At 43.9% G+C, this 20,741-nt stretch overlaps 3 protein-coding genes across 3 annotated transcripts; 2 read left to right on the top strand and 1 right to left on the bottom strand.

The window, feature by feature from the left end:
* Positions 1-657: 657 nt before the first annotated feature.
* Positions 658-2,852, bottom strand: LOC121469010 (inositol 1,4,5-trisphosphate receptor-interacting protein-like 1). The gene has a single exon (XM_041713311.2). It carries the CDS (start codon positions 2,850-2,852, stop codon positions 1,413-1,415), a length of 1,440 nt encoding a protein of 479 aa, XP_041569245.2. The 3' UTR covers positions 658-1,412.
* Positions 2,853-6,047: 3,195 nt separating this feature from the next.
* Positions 6,048-13,162, top strand: LOC140681913 (potassium channel subfamily K member 16-like). The gene is made up of 3 exons (XM_072922615.1): positions 6,048-6,420; positions 8,245-8,365; positions 10,043-13,162. The coding sequence occupies exons 1-3, from the start codon at positions 6,067-6,069 to the stop codon at positions 10,117-10,119; spliced, it is 552 nt and encodes a 183-aa protein (XP_072778716.1). The 5' UTR covers positions 6,048-6,066; the 3' UTR covers positions 10,120-13,162.
* A 1,906-nt stretch (positions 13,163-15,068) lies between these two features.
* On the top strand, positions 15,069-19,667 carry LOC140681912 (3'-5' RNA helicase YTHDC2-like). The gene is made up of 4 exons (XM_072922614.1): positions 15,069-16,127; positions 16,504-16,697; positions 18,283-18,482; positions 19,111-19,667. The coding sequence occupies exons 1-4, from the start codon at positions 16,039-16,041 to the stop codon at positions 19,282-19,284; spliced, it is 657 nt and encodes a 218-aa protein (XP_072778715.1). The 5' UTR covers positions 15,069-16,038; the 3' UTR covers positions 19,285-19,667.
* Positions 19,668-20,741: the final 1,074 nt, after the last annotated feature.

The raw sequence follows: 20,741 nt of genomic DNA on the forward strand, positions 1-20,741 counted from the left end.
CACGCTGCCCACAGGAGCTGTGGCTGCCCCATCCCTGGCTGTGTTCCAGGCCAGCTTGGATGGGCCTTGGAGCAACCTGGCCTAGCGGAAGGTGTCCCTGCCCTTGGCAGCAGGGCTGGGACAAGACAATTTCTAAGCACCCTTCCAAGCCAAGGCATTCCGGGATTCTGTGATCAGAGGGGCTGGGGGTGGCTTGGCTTAATTTCGGCTAGAGATAATTCACCACTCTGAGTTTGGTTGAGTTCAAGGAGTCATGTTCATGAGCCCAGATTCACAGCCCGTGACATTTACCACTACTATAGGCCTGGCTGACATCAATAAAGTCTTGCACACTCCAGATTCTGCACAAACTGCCTTTTATTGACACCAGAGCAAAGCATTTTCCAGTTTGCTACTTATAAATGCATTAACTCTAGAGCAGGAATATGGGTTGCAACAGATAGCAAGACTGGATATGGCTTTACATCTGTATAAAATTTATATCATGCATGTAATCTATTATAGGCATATGATATAGAATATATATTGCAGAGTTATATTCATATTTAATGTATACAGCAAGTATATATCATATGTATGCTATATATGTAATAAATATATCTATTTTATGAAAAACCTAGACATAAAGGGACTATGAGCAACAATATGTGTCACAACAGAAACTGACAATAAATATGTGTTCTACTGTTACTATTTAAACGAAATTACATATGCAACTCTTTAAAATTACTTTTTGTCCTGATGTAACTCCATATTTCATATTTTGATATTATTTATATTACTATATTGTTTTGATTTATCGTATTTTACTAGTAGATATGATAATTCATAAACTTTATAGTATATAACAGGCATACACAATATATCTATCTATGAAACAAAAACCTTGATTCTGCTATAGATAAAATTTCATGTCAGCTCCAACACACGTGGTCTAATGCTGACATAAAGGTGTCTCTTCCAGGGACATGGAGAGGCTCCATCCATTGACTCATCCCGGGTCAGCAGTGCCAGTTTTTCCTCATACTCTTTTTTGCCCCATTTCTTTTTTTCTTTTTCTGTCCCAGATTCCCACTTTTTTCATGCTTGAAATTTTAGCTCTCCTCAAAGGCTGGGAAGAACTGCATATTGCAGGTGGGGTTTGGAGACTTTAGCTCAGCATGTAGAGCAGGGCTCAATGACTACTGGGTGCCTTTTTTGGAAAGTGAAATGATACAAAGAAGTAGAATAAACCCTCCCGTGGCAGTCCACTTTCTGAGGTGCCAGCAGAGGCTGTTGGACCTTCTCCAGAGCCTTTGCACGTATCCTCTTCTCCTTAGCACCAAATTTGTGCTAGGAGGTGGTTGTCTGCTGACAGCTGCGAGCAGCACAAGCACAGCTCTGTGCACTTGGCCATGGCTCCTGCCCTTCCTTCAGTCATCCTCTCCGAGAGCGGTCCTTTTGAACGTCTTGTGCAGCACCCGGTAATCCCGCATTGCCTGGGTGTGGGCAGCCGGCTGCTGCGCCAGGTGATGCAAGAGATTGTATGTCCTACCCATTCTTACATCTGGGGGTAAATTGATGTCCTGAGGAAACCTCCGGTTACCCACAATGAAGTGCTGGAGGCATTTTTGTCGCAAACATATATGCAGGCTGTCCCTGATATCCGTCAGTCGCTCCCGGAGATGTCCCCTGCTCCACGATGATGCGGGCATGGCAATGAGCAGGTGCATGACGATGGTCTTCATGGTGTAGGTGGAGAAGCTGAAGCCCAGAACAAGGCGGGAGAAGAACTGAAGGCATTTGAGGTGCAAGCTGTCAGGGGGGGCCTGCCTGGCAATGTACTTGAAGAACTCAGCCTCTGCCACAGCATAGGACTCAGGCCAGGCTGTGCTTAGTGTGTAGGCCTCTCTAGGCTGGCTGCTCACAAAGATGGCTGAGTCACCTCTCCACACCCCGAACAGCATCTCAATCCTGAAGCTTTCTTCACCATTGGTCACCTTGAATTGGCAGGAGCGTCTGGAGGGCAGCAGCATTAAATGCCAGTTGTGTGACTGAGGCAAAGCTGGCCAGATTGCTTTCACCAGTTGCCGGAACCAGAGGGCAGTTTTCTGCACGTCCAGGTAGGAGTCGGTGCACAGGGTGTCTAGGAGGCTGGGATCCTGATTGCTCCTCAGCTCCTCCTCAGGGCTGTGCAGGAAGCACAGCATGTTCTCACCCTGCTGCTGCCTCGTGCAGGTGCACTCCAGCTGCACACGGACACGGAAGTTCCTCACGTGCCTCTGCCCCTCACCGTCCAGCTCCAGGTGGAAGCTGTGGCCTCGGGGAGGAGTCATGGGTATGAGCACACGGTACACGACATCCTGTTCACGGGGACTCCAACCTTCAAAGGCACTGCCCACCCCGATGGGTCGGTGCAGGACTGGGTAGAAACTGTCAGACAAGACATGCCCAAAGCAAATTGTATAATTGTCCAACAGGTCAGTTATCCACTCACAGACTCTCTGCAGGTCCTGTACAGGCCCCTGTATGCGCTCCATTATATCTTGTCCATCACGATCATCAACATTGTTGTCTTCTTCTTGGACTACATTTGCAACATCATTGTCATTGTTGTTTTCTGCAAGTGCAGCCCCATTGACAACATCATTGACCAGGGCCAGGAGCACAGCAACAGCTAAGAGCTGCAAGTGTGGCATCTTCTTCTGGGAGAGCTGCTCCACCTGCTGCTCCAGCCGAAGCCTCTCCCATTCCAAGTACTTTGCACGCGCTTCCATGCGCCAATGTGTTTCCTCATCCAAACCATCACCCACGGGCGGCGGGTACTGGATGAGACCTTGCAAGAGCGCGAACAGGAACACGACTGGATCCATGGTCTGCAGGAGGAGGGAGAGAAGGCCTTGAGTGGGGAAGGGAGGGTGGGAACTACTGTTTGCTGGAGGGAGGACAGGATGCTCAGGGTTCTGGGCGCAGGAAGGACAGGGCCCCAGACAGCTGGCAGGCAGCAAGGGCTATCCCAGTGCCCCTGGAGCTGCAGCAGCAGCAGCAGCCCTGTGGCCTGCCCAAGGCTCTCCCATGAGGGGCTGTCCCTGCATGCAGGGGGAGAAGCCAGCCCCGGTTGCAGCGTTTCTGCCCCAGCCCTTGTCCCCAGCCCAGCCTCCCCGCCGTGTGTGTACTCACCGCTTGCCCAAGCAATAGAGGGCCAGCGTTAACCTGCTGGGGCCTTTTATTGCTTCCCCCTCTGTGACACGTCCCCTGTGATGTCACAGGTGTCAGAGCGCATCACAGCCCAGCCAACCCCACCCTTTGTCCCCTCAGCCAACTCCTCCCTCAGGAACTCAGAAAGGCCCTGGTGCACTGCTTAAGGCTGCTTTTGAGGGAAGCTTCTTCAAATAACTCCCATTGTTCTCTCTTTTGGATTTATTTTCATCTGCCTTCCATTCACAATCTCATAGATATCCCTGTTGGAAGGCGCCCTTGAGGATCATTGAGTACAAAGGTAATGGTGGCTGGTTCACCAGGTACAGCGTTCCCATTTACCTTCCCAGCTATCTAGACAGGTTATCAGTGTGGGTATGAAGCAGGTGTGAGATGCCAGGATCAGCCTTTGGATGAGGGTGGTGGGCCTACAACATCTCCCAGCGCTTGGGAAATGCTTGGCTTTTATGGCTGGGGTGAACGGTGTCAAGCTAACCCAGTACCCAGACCCCTGTGGGGAAACTGAGTCAATAATGGTGCTTTGTCTCAAGCCCCTGACACTCAACAGCTATAACAAGCAGTACAGCTCTAGCAACCCCCACCAAGAACATTTTTTGCAGTTTTTAATCTCGGCAAAATAACGAGAGGAGACAGTCAAAGCTAATGGAAAATACTCTTACCGTTACAAGGAATTACTTCAAATAAATCATTCCACTAAGTGAAGTCCCCCTTCCTTTCTTCCTCAAAGAAGGACTTGTCAGCAAACTTTTCTGCAAACATCCTAGCAGTGAACAGTGTTTTAACTCCCTTGTTCCCTGTGGAAGTGTCAACCCAAGTATGAACAAGATGCTGTGTGATGGGGCACTCCTCTCACATTCAAACAATCAGTAGTGGTTATTAAAGATACACAGGCAGGTTATTAAAGATTATTTGCATGAAGAAACAGACTGAGAAAAGTTGAAGTGTATTCCCTGTTCCAGAGCTAGAGAAAAAACAAGGTCACCAAACTGCCTTGCAATCAAAGGTTTCTGGAGATGCAGGCACAAATAGCCCCTTTGGAGAGGGGCTTAGAGGGAAACCCAACTTAGTATATATATAGAGGCTGGAGGAGACAGCATAAGAAAGATGAGGTTTCGTGGCATCTTACCCATACAAACAAACCACTGCAGCTGTCATCAATATTGAAATTCTCATGATCTTACATGAGTTTCATATAATTTCTATCTTTCCCCTCAGATGAACTGAGGAAATAATCCACTTGTATTATCTCCATGTCTGTTGAGAATGATGAACACATGTTGCATTTGTACGTGTAAAGGGCTTTATCTTATCTCATGGGTCTGGGAGACTGAGAGACACAAAAGGATGGAGCTATGATTGTTCTAATTTTGGAGCAATAATTTAAATCTGAGTAAGAAGCACACCTTTGACGTGTAGCTTCAAAAGAAGTTAAAGGAAGCACGGCATATCCTGTTTCAACAAACCCTTTTCCAGTAACCCTAAGGAAGATCTTCAAACATTGTAAGGGTTTTGGAAGCTGCTTACCTTCATTCATAGTCTTCCTGTTTTCCTCTAAGGTCAAACAGATTTGTATGTGAAAGGACAGTCTGCAGTTGTGAGCCACGTGCCGCTTCTTGTTTACACCAGTTCTGCAAAGCTAATCCCAGAGCCTCTGCCTTTTCTTGGTATTTTCAAACTCAATAAAACCACAAAGACTTGAAGAGCAGAATAGGTGGTGTATTTTAAATGCTTTTTCAAAGGGTGATTTGCTTCAATGTGCTCTCATTATTAAAGTAGGGCATCTGCTGAAATAAAAATGCAATTGTGCACAGAGAAAATGGAAATGCTGGGAAATATAAAGTCAAGAAAATTAATGAGTGTTAACAATGTCCATGGTTCAGCCAAGTTCAGACCTATCTGCTGTCCACTCCAAAATCCACATCTTCATTCAAGGGCTTCCCTCTCTTACAAATTCTTCTCAGTGGTACCCAAGTTCTTCTTGAAGCTAATGTAAACAAGCTCTGACAGTTATATAAATGACTTCTCAATGCATGGGGATCATCCTTCTGAAATCAGCACAGGTTACAATGCTGTAGGCAGCAGAGAGTCAAAGTCAGATTGGAGAAGACCCTTCAGGTCATTGAGTCCAGCCATTAATCCAGCACTGCCCACCACTAACCTCTGTCCATAAACACCATGTCTGATGATCTTAGAGGTCTTTTCCAACCTAAACAATTCTATGATTTTATGAGTCCACGGATCTGATGGCATAGGTACTTTTTTATCCATCTAACTGTGCACCCAGTACAAGTGTAATGTATTCCCTTGGATACACTGCAGAGGAATTGCTGGCAGAAGAACCTGTTCAGATTTGGCACATATGCAACCCACAGCCATTTGCCTGTGTGTCCAAGGTTTTGCTCCGGGCTGTTGCGGCCCTGCAGGGCTGCATGACCTTGCCCTGGGCTGCAAGAAGACAAGTGAAGCCCAAAAGATCAGTCCAGCTGCATTTCCCTGAGACTGCCCCTGAACACAGGGCATGAAGGAGCTCCTGGGATCAGAAGCTTGCTCTGGAGTCCTCTTCTTGGACTCAGCAGGAGACACAGGAGGGCAAACAATGGTTTTCCAAGCAAACTCCCCTGTGGACCCCTTCCAGACTATCCTCACCTTCCCCAGAGCCTTCTGAGGAGGAGATGGCCACCTGCCAGCTGCTCAAATCCTGACCCACTTTTCCTGAGAGCTCAGCAAGGGAGAGTTTAACAGACAAGAGGAAATCCCTAAACAGCATGCAGCTCAGAGAATGGAAAGTTTTTCCTTTGGGGGGAGGGGGGTGTGGGTTTATTGTGCTTCCCCCCCCCCCCCGCCCCTTCCCCTGCTTCCAACTTCCCAATGAATACATCTGGCAGCACACTGTCCCTGCTAGTGCGGGATCCCAGTGGAAAGCAGAGCTGGGAGGGCTCTTCCTGCCCGGGGAGGCTTCCCAGGAGTGTGAGGGATTTACAATCCCACCTCTCGCTCCCCATCCCCTGCAGAGTCACCCTGAAGGCCATGCGCAGTGGTAAGCTGCAGACAGCTTTGCTGGTGGCCGGCTACTTTGTCTACCTGCTGGTGGGTGCTGCCGTGTTCCAGGCCCTGGAGAGGACTGCTGAGAAGCAGGAGAAAATGGCAGCTGCGCAGATGAAGGAGGCTTTTCTGCAGAACTTCACGCAGCTCACGGTGGTGGAGATGGAGCAGTTCATGAAGGTGAGTGGAAGTCCTTTCTCCCTCCTGTTTCCCCATCAGATGTTGTTCCCTACTTGTCCTCACTGCACAGGTAACTCTTACTGTTTTCCTTCTGATTGTGGTCACTTGGAGGCTTCCAGCAAACCCCTCTGTGGTGTGAGCAGGCAGCTCACTCTGATGGCAAATACAACCTATGCAGCCAGACGAAACCTTGTGTATGCTTGATATTAAAAATCCCCATCTCACAATATCCTTGGGGTATTTTGGGTTTTGCCTCCTGTTGATTCTTTTAGTGGGGCTGTGCTCTTACACAATAGGTGGCATGGCAAGAAAAATGAGGCTGTCTGAAATGAATAGGTGTGGCTGCCACTTGGAACAGCGTCACAGATAGCACAAAGGAACAATAAGGAAATGTCTGGATGGGGGAAATAAAAACCCAAACAGCTCTAAATAACTACAAGGAGGGTGGCATGATCAGAGTTTAGTTTTTGAGGATGCTGCAGAAGTGGAACAAGCAGCCTGGCCAGGGGAAAATATTTCTGGTCATGGCACAGGAAGATGAAGACGAATATGGCTGTCTCTTCAACTTGGGTATTTTAGAGTTCTATCTGCTATAATGCAGGAGAAAATGAGGAGTTAAAGCCTTGCTGGAAGCATTTGCACATGGAAAACTAGCAGAGCTCTAAATGGTCCACTTCACAGAATAAAGAAATGAGGGGAAGAACTGGTGTTTCTAATAGCAGAACCAGCAATTCAGCCCCTGTTACACCCATGCATGCATCCTCTTCACCTTGTTTTTTATGGGTAGGAAAGAAGGTAAAAAAAAAAAAAAAAAAAAAAAAGAGAGCTTTTCAAGAAGGAAAGAAATAAAAAATAAGAGCTTCCAGATGTCCAGTCCAATGTTCTCTCTTTGCTAAAGACAGGGACAACTGGATATTGTTTGCTTTTTAAATTTACTTTTAACTTAAAAAAAGAAAAAAAAAAAAAGAGGGTTAAAAAAAGTAACAGCACTTAGAATTAAAACCAAGGAAGAGTCTGAAACTTCCTAAGGTGGTAAATGATAGCACTGGAGAGGTGTGGAAGAAATATTTAGTCAATCCTTGTGTAGCAGGGCAGTCTCAACTCAACTGAAACCATCTCTAACAGATGTTCCCCTCTAACCTCCTCTCAAAGGCAATTTTGCAAACATCTGTGTAAATGTGCAAATTTATCTATGTGTATTCATGCATACAGTTTGGAGAAGGATGTGTATGTCAGGCTTTGGAAATCAGTGGACTTTCTCTGAATTTAATTCTGTGACATGAGTCAAAATACAGACTTGAAATTAAATTCTCGGTTTATCTCATGTGTACCCTGGTACAACTCACTGATGTGGGGAGGGATCAGAACTCACTGGGAGGGATCAGAGCCACTGCTCATACAGGTGGGTGATCAAATATTGGCTCCACCACTGCCATCTCAGCTGCAAATCCAAATCAAAAAACCAGCCACCCCCATCTCTTAAATCAGTGCTCTGCCACATCCTGGTCACACACAGGATGGCGATTTTCCAATCTACTTGATGTGAAAGAAACGAGGTCCTTGGTCACACTGAAAGAAACAATTTCTCTCCAAACACCCGCTAGAAGAGTCAGCACAAATAGGGCAGAAGTTGAACACTTGAAACCACTGGATAATGGTTTTCCAGGCTTGGAGGTGAAGGTGTGAATAGTGTCAGACAATCTCTGAAGTGAGACGAGTGGTACTCGCAGGAGAGGAGCAGCAGTTGGCTAAACCTGTAATATTTTTGCAGCAAGCACTTGAGAAAAGCATCAGGATGATACCAAACTTTGCTTTTTCTCCCAGAACCTGATTGAAGCCATTCAGAATGGAGTTTACCCTGTTGGAAACGAGTCACAGTTTGAAGAAAGCCACTGGGATTTTAGCAACTCCTTCTTCTTTGCAGGCACCGTTGTCTCCACAATAGGTAGGTCTAATGCTTTCCATTTGTGTGTGCCTGTGTGTCAGTGATGCTTATTATGTCTGGTTATTAAGAAACGAATGGATAATACTTTCCAGGATAAAAACTCCAGCTCTTTGTTGTCATGGGTGGCTTAGTCTTAGTCCTAAGACCTTCCCACTGCACATCTCTTGATGCTTTATTTTGGCTTGTCAGATATCAGTGGCCTTTCATATTATTTCCCACTTGTTCTTTTTTCAAATCATCTGTTATAATTTTCACTCTGCTGATATTTGTGGGTGGGAGATAAACTTCACTTTCCTGGTTTATTCCAGGCTTTAAATCTGAGAGTGCTGTAAAACATTAAAATTGAAAGGAAATAAGTGAATCCTGCTGGGGCCTGGGCACTGTTTCCATAACCTGTTTTGAGCTGTTAATTCGCATATACAATTAGTAATGTGCCAGGAGGAAAAAAAATGGGAAGGGGTAAAGGCAAATCCTCAGAATTTTACACTGCTGCTTCAAGCTGTTCTGATCTTTACAGGGCCTGCCTACCCCTACAGGCTTCGTCCTTTCTTTCAAATGCACATCCCAAAAAGTGCAGGCCTGCCAGACTTAGGGATAAAACCCATACTGTTGGCACCTGCTTCACAGTCACAGTGGAAGTCAAATCTGTGTTTTTACAGAGTGGTGCTGAGGCCTCACTCCTCCCAGACCAGACCCTAAGCACATCTGATCTGTGAGTGTCACATGTCCCAAAGGCCCCAGCAGTGCCCCAGCATCATGGGAGCTGTGTAAGTGCTGCCTGAGCCCGCAGGGAGATCTCCTCCTGTGGAAGGGGAGGGTTCTGACCCTCATCATTTAAAGTGGAATAATCGTTGAAATTGGAATATTTCTGCAACAGGGAGCACAAGACAGCTCATGCATTTGGGAATCTAGTAGCCCAAAAATCACTCAGTTGTTTTGTCTTTTCCCCGAAAGAAAACATTGCATTTTCCAAGGCATGGATGCCTTGACATGAGCTGTGCATGGGAAATGCAGTTTCCCAGGGTCACTGATAGCATAAGGACATACACAAAGTTCAGTATTCTTGCACTCAGGAATGGACCTCATGGGGTCCAAGAGTCTTGAGACTAAGGGACATGTTTGGGGTTGTCCCACTACTTAGTAGGACCTTAAGGCAAATGTCTCTCTGGTATGAATAAATCAGCCACCGGCAAGGTCTGGACTAATTAGCACCATCTATTCTAATGCACACTGCACTGCCTTGGGACTGGAGTCAGTATCTGGACATAGCAACTCGCTGGGATGTAGCCAGGGAGGTCACTAACACACAGGCAGATCAACAGGAAGCTGGAGAGGGCTGCATGTGATCCTGACAGCCTGGGACTCCAGCTCTGATGTCTTCCAGATCCTCTGACTTCTATTTTCTGACTTTCCATGTATTTGTCACAGGACAGAGCATGTTTCCCATAATTACTTCTTGATTGTGTTTTTGTTCCCGCTAAGACTGTGCTGGGAACACACAGAGCCACTTTATCTGCTTACTGCCTTTTTCAGAGGAAAAAATCGTGCATTTGGTCTGAGAAACACTAGCCACACCTTTTAGAGTCAAAGGCAGGCTGGATTGGAGTAAGGGTGAATATGACTGTGAATTGCTGCAGTTCTTTGGAGTATCTCCTCTGACCCATCTTTTTTTTACAGGCTATGGCACATTACATCCTAAAACTGCTGGGGGACAGATCTTTTGTGTGTTTTTGCTCTATTTGGAATCCCTCTGAACATTGTTTTTCTGCACCGTGTTGGTAAGATGCTCTCACTGCTCTGTAAAAAGCTGGGGAAATTCCTCTACAAGAAAGGAATGAGAAAGGTAATTGGTTTTACCTACTCAGGCACAATTATATGCTCATTTCTAGTGTTCTTCTCAACTTCTATGCTGCCTTATCCTCGATTGTATTTGCTCTTGTGCTGGGTTAGATGTTGTTCTAGGGCAGGAAAAGAGACATTCTTCACTTGCAGAGCTAAGCAGACATGTCTGCCATAGGGGAGATATTCAGACAAAGGGATGCATTTTGTCTTCCCACCTAGATGGCAGAAATCCAGCCCCCTTCAGCAATCAGTGGAGAAATTGGGCATCCCACCCCACTTTTTGAGACACTTATCTCAGGAGCCAACACCCTAGGGAAGTGCATGCATCCCTTGAAAATCAGTAAGGGTGATTAGGCGTCACCTTGAGGCAGCAAAAAGCAGGTGAGCTGTGCAAAGCTGTAAAAATTGGGTGAGGTGTAGAGGTTTAAATGGATTTTAACTCAATGCATAGTGTGTTACCCCTCCTAACTGATTACCTGGTCCTTTAGTCTCCCCTCACCCTTAACCGTGAAAGGAAGCATCAGGATGAAGTTGTCCATTTCAGCCTGGTTGCTGAAAGATGAGGAGACACCTGTAACAACCTCCAGATAGGATGTCTTTTGTCTGGTTTATACCCCAATTTATTTTCAGCTCCTCTCCTTCTCTCAGCACTGCTGAGGAAGTGAGAATAGCTTTTCTGTGTCTCCTACTGTAATTCTCTTTCAGGACAAGGTATGATTTCTACATATAACCCTGTTCAGATTGCTGAATTTCTTGTCATATATGGCAAACTTAAACAGCAGATAAGGCTCAATCAGATACAGACTCAAGCATATACACAATACATGAAGACAAATTATCCACCAGTTGCCATTAATTTCCAGGCAATCTTGGTTTAGAAAATTCTGTACAAGGTGTTGCCTTCAGGGGAGGCAAAGGCGACCTGGTTGCAAGGAGGCAGCACGGCAGCCCGGCCTCGTCCGGGCTACTCGGGCTAACGACGCACGCAAACACCAATGTGGTGGATGGTCGAAAGCGTTTATTATCTTATCTCATGGGTTTAAATAGTCTTGGGGGACTTTGCTACGTCAGGGGGCGTTGGTAGGGTCTCTAGGGTTAGTCAGGAGTGGAAAACTACTGGGTTAGGTGTGGTTACATGTTCTGGGGGTGGTAGATAATGTGTTGCAGGGTGAAGGGGGAAGGGTCTTTCTTTCCGTCACATCCCGGGATCTTCCGTTCGCCTGTCCCTATCTACTACACTCTTCTCATCACAGATCTATGATTTCAAGCTCCATCTAAAAATATAAGTCTTGTGCAGCCTTTACTTTGGAATTCTTACAAAGTAGAGCTGTTTGAAGGTTCTTAAAACAGTATATTCAAAAGAAAATTTTTTTTTTTTGGTGAGGCTGATTTTTTTTATGTTTCTCGTCCCGCTCCCAAGAGTGATCTGCAAAATTGAGATATTTTATCTAGGATTAAAAATACTTTAGAGAGAATATTAATTTTAAGGTAGAATATCAGTGCCTCTTTTGAGAAGCTTCCTACTCATTTTTCATCTTTATAAATGCTCAACGACCTTGTAAAACTGTTCTGAAAAGTGTACTTTTTTGTGATGATGATGATGATTAATAGAAATGAGAACAGGTTTGCCCCTTTTTCCAAAAAGATCCTAAACTGCTCTCCTACTCAAGCAGGTTCCTACTCCTGGATCTTACATAAGGATCCACATTTTGGATACAGACAGTTAGAAGTTCACTTCCTCATTTCTTGTATAGATATGTAAACAAAAATATTGAATATTCCCACTATTTTTTTGTCAATGTATGTTATTTGAAGCTATATCTCTTTTAACAAAATACTACTTTGGTCAAAAGAAGTGGGGACACATGTAAATATAAATGGTCTTTTTGTAGACTGTGACTATTAAGTAACCTCAAAACCTTTTTCTGCTGATGACTGTGATAGTTAAACATGTTCTGTCCTCCAGAAATTTCTGCAACATAGGTTTTATTTTCATCAAAATATTTCAGAACACCAAAGTATTCTAATAGGAAATTACATTCTGGATAAATTTATCTCCCTAGGGAGCACATCAGTTCCCATTTCAGCAAAGACACAAGCACATGAATCACAGATATGAAATCCTTCTGCCTTCAGTCTACTCCTAAGCTCACAAGACATGGGATCCCTGCACTTTTCATGCTGCCTTTATAACATGTTGTAGACCCAGAAAGATCTCTTAGCACAGGATCATTCCACTCTCCTTCCTCTGTTCTGTCATTTACTCATGCTGGAAACTAGAGTTTCTCAATTTAGGAGTGAGGAGTAGTGGAGAAAGCTGTGGGAAGAACTGGGGCATATCTGACTCTGTTGGAATCATGCTCTTCCCAGCCTTCATTCTGGATTCATTGCTGAACTCTATGGATGCCTTGAGGGCATTGAAGGGCTGCAGTTCAGTTCAGTTCAACAGTGATGTGGGAAATGGATTTGTAGAGACAAAGCCCAAGTTCTGGACCATGGCAAGTGAGGACCTGAGAGAGATTGTTTTACAAAGACAGAACTGATCAAAAAGCTTTTTCTTTCATGTCTCAAAAAGAAATAAAACTGAAGTAAGGGACGTGGAAGTGGAAAAGACAGAAAAGTAAGAAATGATGCGTCAATGGATGATAGGAGAGGTTACAGAAAGGGGGCAGAGGCAATCACCCGGATCAGCAGCCAAAAGTCTGAGGAACTATCAATGTAGAAGTGCATCCAGTAGTGTGCAGTAAAGCAAGAAATGCCCATTTTCACTGCAGTTAATTTATTAAACAAATATCTCTCAATATAATTTGACATCAGTCTTACTTCTCTAAATGTGTATAAATGCATAACTTATTTCATGGGATCATTAATGATCACAGCAGTGAACAGCTGTCTGGTTACAAATTTACTGTAATGCTTAAACCCCTACATACTGGAATTCCTTTTTTTCTGGGTTGTTTGGTTTTGGTTTTTTTTTTTTTGTTGTTGTTGTTGTTTCTTTGTTTTGGTTTGGGTTTTTTTTTGTGGTTTCTTTGTTTGTATTTGTTTTTTGGTTTTTTTTGTTTTTTTTTTTTAAATCAAGGAACTGAAAAGAGAAATAAATCTTGTGCTCTTTCATTAACTTGATCTTGAAGAATTGACTTACCAGTGATCCTTGCATCATATTTCAACAGCTAGTAAGTCTTTCAACACTTACAATATTTTAAAAATCCCAAACAAACAAAAACCAGAAAGACTAATTATTTTGCAGTCAAACCTGACACAGTCTAACACAGTGCATAATAGATAATACTGTTTCACCAACTTCCTTTGCAGTTCTTTTTCGCTTAGAACTGGCATCTTTTGTGGAACATAAGAGTGTTTACAAGAGACAAAATGTTCTGCGAACTGAAAAGAAGTCAGCAAAAGTGACTCTAGGAAAGGTAAAATAAGAATACCTGATTGTATTTAAACATGCAGATGTATTTTTGCATAAAACTGTGCTGCTTCTTAATTCTTCTTATAAAAAATACATGGGCATTTGACATATGTTAATACAAGAAAATAATTCTTATTCCAGGGGTTATTTGTTTTGAGTAAACCTTAGCCAGAAGGTATTTCTGAGGCCAATCATGAAAGCAGAATTTTAAAATACTTACAGGTTGTTATTTCTAATACGAAAATCCACAGCTAGTAATTTTTATTATGAGAATACGTATAAAGAGTAAAATCTCCATTTCTAAGAGCTTGGGTAAGCACAATTCTTTGTTCATTGATATGCTGAGTGCAGACTGCAAGTCAGTATTTAGCAGGGCTGCAGCAGGCAGTGCATGCCTGACCACACTCTCCTATTTTTTCACCCTTCTAGTAGCATTGGAGAGTCAAAAAAGCAGTGAAAAGAGAAGGGCATGTATTGAGGAATTTGTTATGCAGGATGCACTCAGGCTTCACGCCATTTAGCTGTAGAGATGAGCCCTAACCCAACAGTTATCTCTGTGCACTGCTGTATTTACAGGATTGCAAACTGAGAGCAGAATTGAGCCGAGGAATCTTTTTTCAGAATCATGGGGCTTTTTGTCTGTAGGAAGGCAAGCTGATGCTGTTAAGAGGCAGAAACTGTTAAGAGATGTGGGTTCATAATTAAAGATTTCTGATGTAACTCTTTCAAATTAGTTATGAACTCTCATTTTTCACTGTTGATACCAAGGATAATAAGAGGAATGCTCATCTTATTCAGCTGAAGTGTTTAATCTTCCATAACTGTGATGTGCTTTGAGGTGGCAGTACTGAATGTCACAAGGAAGAGCTATGAGGAACTAGCATTATGTACTTTGATTGAAGATAGTCAGATACCTGAACTGAAAAACTGAAAAAAAAAAATTTAAAGTAACCTTAGAACAGATCAATTGTTCCGCTGCAGTGTGATCTCAGTGCAGAATTATGCTGAAGTTAGCTTTGTAAAAGCTTTGGCAGAGGTCGCTTAAGAGCTATTTTTCAGCCAGCTACATCAGACAGTGAGTGTTTATTTTCTATTTATTTAATTGCCCATTTCAGCTGAGGAGTAGTTTGTTCTTCTTCCAAGTACTCTCCTTCTGACCTAATGATGTTTCCGAAGCAGCAGCCTTCAATAGCAAGGTCTGTGTCAGGCCCAAGTGGATTTGGTTAAATTTCTACCTCGTGTCTTCAGTGTGGAGTCAAAGGACAGCAGGAAAAGCAGGGCAAGTAACACTTTACAGAGTGAGGAGGCTGAGGGCCGAGATGACCCCCGCCACAGCTCCGTTTAATACCATGCCATGAAAGCACGTAATTGATGACGGGACAGGTACCAGTGCCATGTTTTGCTGGCAGCCACACACCCAGCTCGGGCCTTGGGCAGCCGTGCCCCCGGTGGGAAAAGCGCCAATTTCCTTCCGTTCGGGCCAGCTCGGCTGCGGGCGAGCCCCGCCCCGCCCCAGCGTCGCCCCTCGGGCCGAGCAGCTGCGGTCCCCGATCCGCGTCGGTGTCGGGGCCGTGTGGGGCCGTGTGGGGCCGTGTCGGGGACATGTCGCGACACAGGCGGGTCCCGCGGCGGCAGCCCGGCGGGGCTGCGGGGGACGGGGCTGCCGCCGCCGCAGTGTGCGCCCGGGCCGAGCCCCTCAGGGAGGCCGGCGTGGACGAGGAGGTGGAAATGGCGGTGCAGCTGGCCCTGGAGCGGTTCCAGAGCGGGGACGAGGCGGGTGCGCGGCACGGCCCGGCCCGGGGGCAGCCTGCGGGGAGGGCGCTGGCAGCGGTCAGGGAGGGGATCCTGCCCCTCTGCCCGGCCCCGGTGAGGCACAGCTGGGGTGCTGTGTCCAGCTCTGGGCTTCCCAGCACGGAGACAGGCAGCTAATAGAGCGGGTCCAGCAGAGACCACTGAGATGAGAGGTCTGGAGCATCTCTTATCAGGAAAGGTGTGGGGGTTGGTCCTGTTTCGCCCAGAGGAGACTGAGAGGGGATCTCACTACTGCATATGAATATCTCCAAGATGAGTCCCAGGAAGGTGGTGCAGCCAGTTTGGTGACAGGACAAGGAGCAATGGCCATAAATTAAAACAGAAGAAGTTCCACCTGAACATGAGGGAGAACTTCTTTCCTTTGAGAGTGGCAGAGCACTGAAACTGCTGCCCAGGGAAAGCGTTGAATTTCCCTCTCTGGAGACATCCCAAACCCTAGATGTGTTCCTCTGTCACCTGCTCCAGGTGAGCCTGCAGGGGGGTTGCACTGGGTGGTCTCCCTTCCAATCCCAACAATTCTGTGGTTCTGTAACATTGAGATGTCAAGATTACTGCCTGTTGCATTGTTACTGTCTTTTCATTATTATTTATCATTCTAGAGATGGAATTTCCTTCTAGTTTCACTAGTACTGAAAGAGCATTTGTTCACCGGCTCTGTCAGTCTCTTGGACTGGTGTCTAAAAGCAAAGGGTGAGTCAGGGTACAATTTTCAGTTCTTTGGTGCAGACGGATAGAATTTCAAGACTAATGATAACTTGTTTGATGTTTTCAACATACTCAACTGTGTTGCAAGGAATAGTATTAGAGAAAAAAGTCTAAAAGTAGCTACAGAAATGAGCATATTTGTTCATTGCTGTATGCATGCTTGGAAAAGCTTGTGACATGCATTTTGGGACAGCTTGATTTTATACTTTGTGGATTTAATGGCTCCATTAAAAAAGCTTCTCACTGTGATTTCTGTTTTTTTTCCCAAAGAATTTGCATAGTGTCTCATACCCTGGCAGATAAAAGTTAACCTAGAGTAGGTTCCTTTTTACTAAAATAAGTTTTCTCTCCCCCCTGACAGAAAAGGAGCCAATCGATACCTGACTGTAAGGAAGAAGGATGTGTCAGAGGCACACGTAGTCATGACTTGTGACTTGGCTCTCCTTACGAAACACGCCATTCGGAGTCTAATTCAGCGCTTTCCCGTCACAAATAAGGAACGCAAGGAGCTCCTGCCAAGGACAGAGCGAGGAAGTGTCTGTGCTGTTGCATCCGGTACGTTCAACATGTGTTCTGATTTGGACTTGTCCATCAACACCACTTGAAACCATGACAAAACAAACCTCTTTCTGCTCTGTCCCCTCTGGTGTCCTAACAGACACTTTCAAACAAATGCATTTATTTTCCTTACTTTTAAGGTCTTTTATAACTGGTGCTGTGAGGAACTTGGGAAGTCATATTATGCACATTGAGATGTCCACCTTGTGTTGTGTTAATTTAGAATCTTTGAGCCAGTTCCAGCCAAATCTTTTTGGAAGCACATTTTGAAGTGTGGCTTCACACAAGTACTATGAGGTGGGGTTGAAGAGTCAGTGTTATTGTGATGCCATAAGAATGCCTATATGAGAAAATGTGGTTGTCTGTTCTGCTTGTAGAAATTAATGTCCTTGATAAATCAATAATTTTAGTTTTTATTTCTTCATCTCTACAAAATAGATTTGGTCCTTAAGAGACTACTGTCCAGACTTCTTGATTTCTTGAATATGGAAGAGTTCGCTGAAAGACAAACTTCTGTCAAAATGTTGGGTTTTTTTTTTTAAAGCAAGGTTTTCATCTAGATTATTGCTTTAGCAGCTACAAGTGGAAGAGTTGCACTGTGTTTTTGTGTGCAGAGATGGGTGTAGTGAACAGAAAACATTTGTACCAGTATGCCTTGTTTAATTGCATGTTTCTGATGCGTGGTGTCTGTTCTTGAAGTGCTTTCTTTGCTGTTATTTTCAATTGTTCTAGTTGTTTAATAGGATTGTTATATGAACAGAGGGAATCTGTAATAAAAGTACTGAAATGCAATGTCTTAGGAATGTAAGGGATAAGTTAATGAACGGTCTAATGTTTGCCTTTCTCTGCATCTCAAGAATGTATTTTAGTTCTCCTGATCTCTTAGTCTGTTTGTCTTGGTACAACAGAGCTTGAAATTTAGTATATGAATCTGTTAATGGCATTAAATATGTATAACTGAGTTTACAGCGAGCTTTTCATTCTGCCAGAAAATAGTTCTCAAGGAATTACAGAGTGGCACTTGCAATGATGGATGTGAAGTGGCTCCCTCAGAAGATGTGCCCGTTTTTTGGCTGCTCATGCACCGCTTTCTAACACATCGCACTGCTGTGTGGGGGCCAGGGCTCTTGATACAGCATGCTTGCATTGGTATGATTTCAGGCAAACGTGTGGAATAGCTTAAAGGTTTAACTCTGTCAGTGTGTATTTCTAGGGGGAACTGCAGGTGTGAAATGTGGGTGCAGATTCAAAGGCCACCAAAATACACCAGGCTGGTATTCTCTGGTTTAGTTTGTTTCTCCTTTTGCTCTTTGTAGGCTTTTTTGACGTGGAGCAATGCTGTGGAAGAGTCTGGTTTTCTTCAAAATACCCATGAAAGTAATAACTCTTTTTAAAAATATCTATTCCAAGCACTGCAGGACATGCTATAAAAATGATGTCTAAATGTGTGATGGGTTTGTCACTTTACCCACAGGGATGCATAAAAAGTCAGCAATGTTAATTTTTAAGTACAGTTTTTGAGCAGTGTTTTTGTGACCTTCCTCTGTGTCTGCATAAATAAACTTTTAACTTGTCTTCACAGAAAACAAAGAAGTAAACAAGACAAGTGGTCGACTTAATGATGGTATCCCCCAGGTCCCAGTGAAAAGAGGGGAATCAGAGTTTGATTCCTTCAGGCAGTCACTACCAGTTCTTGAAAAACAGGAAGAAATTGTCCAAATCATAAAGGGCAATAAAATTGTTTTAGTTATAGGAGAGACTGGATCAGGAAAAACGACACAGGTATGTTGCTTCAATGAAATAAAAACTATAACAGTATTTATTCTAAACTAATGCCAATTGTGTAACATTTGTGATATGAGATACTTTTATGCTCTTTTAAGGCTTTCCTTTTCCTGTGTGATTGAAAATGTTGTTCCAATTCATTTTCTTGCTTTTGAAACACTAGGCCTCTAGATAGGTACTAGAAGCATAAATGATTCCTCACAATTTTCTGGTAGATACCATTTTTCATTAAAATAATACAAAATATTGAAGGGAAAATAGCTGTGATGTTTGTATATCCCTTTTTCTTCTAAGGCTAGTTCTGTTCTTAGTATCCAGAGTAATCTATTTTTTGTGTAAAAATGAGAGATCATCTACAGGGCTTTTTTTTTTTTGCTTTTTTTTTTTTGGTTGTTTTTTTAGATTTCTCTGAAGCAGGAGGGAGGCACTGTAAGGTTTTTTTTTAAAAAAAACCTAAATAGGTTATACTTAGAAATTTATTTTCTGCTGATTCAGATAGGCTTGCTGTGATAATTGTAATGAAAAGTCTTTTGCAATGTGCAATATTGATATGCAGTTAATGGTTTCCCTGTGGTAACAAAGCTGTGACTTTCTCAAAAAGCAAATTTGAACCACTTCTTTACAGATCCCTCAATTTATCCTTGATGACTGCTACAAGAATGGAACTGCCTGTCGTGTGTTTTGTACTCAGCCAAGACGTTTAGCAGCTGTTGCTGTGGCTGAAAGAGTGGCAGCAGAAAGAAGAGAGAAGATTGGCCAGACAATTGGTTACCAGATCCGGTTAGAAAGCAGGTACTAATGGTATTTCTAAGTGTCGGTTGATCTTGTGTTGGTCTTGTGAATCTTGTGTACGTTGAAACTGCAGTATGTTTGGGTTGCAGCCTCACAGGTGGCATATGTTACTGCAGGTAAGGAATACGTAAGAGTGAAAAGGAGGGCTTACTTCCTGTGTTTTGCAGTTTCATGTAGAAGGTTGTCTTACAGAACTGAATCTCAGGTATTTTCTGTTGATTTCTTCTGCGGAGTGTATGCATGGAAATCCTTGTCTGATTTTCAGATCAAGTCTACACTGTCTTCTTTCCCCACCACCCCCCCCTCCCCCCCTTCTGCTTTTAACATGTGCGGATCCAAAAGGTCTGCAAGCTTTGAAGGTAGGTGTGAAAACCAGCATGCTGTAACGAATGTTATGTAGTGAGAGTTGATAGGAGCCATGAAAGGGAAAACAAAAATTTGGAATGCGACTGATGAAGCTGAGCATTATTTACCAGTCTAGTCTGGACTAAATTTACTCTTCTTCAGCTTCTGTGTTTAAAACATGAAGTGATGTAAAAGTAGAGATTTCAGTATCACTTGATGAATTTGTCTGTAAGCAGAGCATGAATGGATTGTTTGGGGTTTTTACATCTTTGCACCGTGTAGCAAAATGACATTTCAGGGAAGGGCCAGCAGTTGAGATATGAGTGACCAGAAGATGGCTAAAGGTTGTGTTGCTTGAGTGAACAAAGATAACACATAGCTGGTGAAAATGAATGCACTTGAACAACGAAGCCACAATAAGAATTCAAATGTGTGCATGAAAGCTCACAAGGATATTGAGAGATTAGAAGAGCTAGTGAAGATGTGTCACAAATAAGCTGGATGATTAATATATGGAAGTACTATGCTGGCAGAAGAAGAGCAAAGTCAGGTGAAAATTGTAGAATTACTGGAAGCAGCGCAGAAAATCCAGCTTGAGAAAGATCAATACAATTACTCCAGAGAAACACTGAAAGGGGGCGATAACAATATTTTGAGCTGTGGACAAAAAAAATTTGGAGTGGATATGTTTAGAGGTGTTTGTAGTTAACACAGAAATATAATTTTTAAGGTTTTCTTAACTGTCTTCCAGAGAAAAGCTGTAGAGTACAGTACAGAGGAGCTTTTCAGCTCTTTTAGGATGGCAGTACCAGAGGGAGTAGTGACAACTGCTGTTTTTATTGGGACAGCTAACTGTGCCCCAGGTATAGAATTGTAAAAGTTCAGTATTTTCACCTCCTGAAAAACCAGAGGATCAAACAGATGACTTTGTGATTTGGTCAGCTGTAATGAATTGTGTCTTCAAGGCAAGGCTTTGGGAGCTGTGGGGAGGCTTCTGTGAGGAGGTGCCAGAAGCCTCTTCTGTGTGTGACAGAGCCGGTGCCAGCCAAGACAGACCTGCCTCTGGCCAAGGCTGAGCCCATCTGTGGTGGTGGTAGTGCCTCTGGGACAGTGGGGAAT

Source organism: Taeniopygia guttata, chromosome Z (genome assembly GCF_048771995.1).
Source record: "Taeniopygia guttata chromosome Z, bTaeGut7.mat, whole genome shotgun sequence".
Classification (NCBI taxonomy): Eukaryota; Metazoa; Chordata; class Aves; order Passeriformes; family Estrildidae; genus Taeniopygia; species Taeniopygia guttata.

Bases quoted from the DNA above. Each gene is read 5' to 3' on its own strand.
- LOC140681913 (XM_072922615.1), top strand. From the start codon at position 6,067: ATGAATACATCTGGCAGCACACTGTCCCTGCTAGTGCGGGATCCCAGT. The intron at 6,421-8,244 runs GTGAGTGGAAGT...TTTTTCTCCCAG, and splicing joins AGATGGAGCAGTTCATGAAG to AACCTGATTGAAGCCATTCA. The intron at 8,366-10,042 runs GTAGGTCTAATG...TTTTTTTTACAG, and splicing joins CACCGTTGTCTCCACAATAG to GCTATGGCACATTACATCCT.
- LOC140681912 (XM_072922614.1), top strand. From the start codon at position 16,039: ATGGAATTTCCTTCTAGTTTCACTAGTACTGAAAGAGCATTTGTTCAC. The intron at 16,128-16,503 runs GTGAGTCAGGGT...CCCCCCTGACAG, and splicing joins CTGGTGTCTAAAAGCAAAGG to AAAAGGAGCCAATCGATACC. The intron at 16,698-18,282 runs GTACGTTCAACA...TTGTCTTCACAG, and splicing joins TGTCTGTGCTGTTGCATCCG to AAAACAAAGAAGTAAACAAG.
- LOC121469010 (XM_041713311.2), bottom strand. From the start codon at position 2,852: ATGGATCCAGTCGTGTTCCTGTTCGCGCTCTTGCAAGGTCTCATCCAG.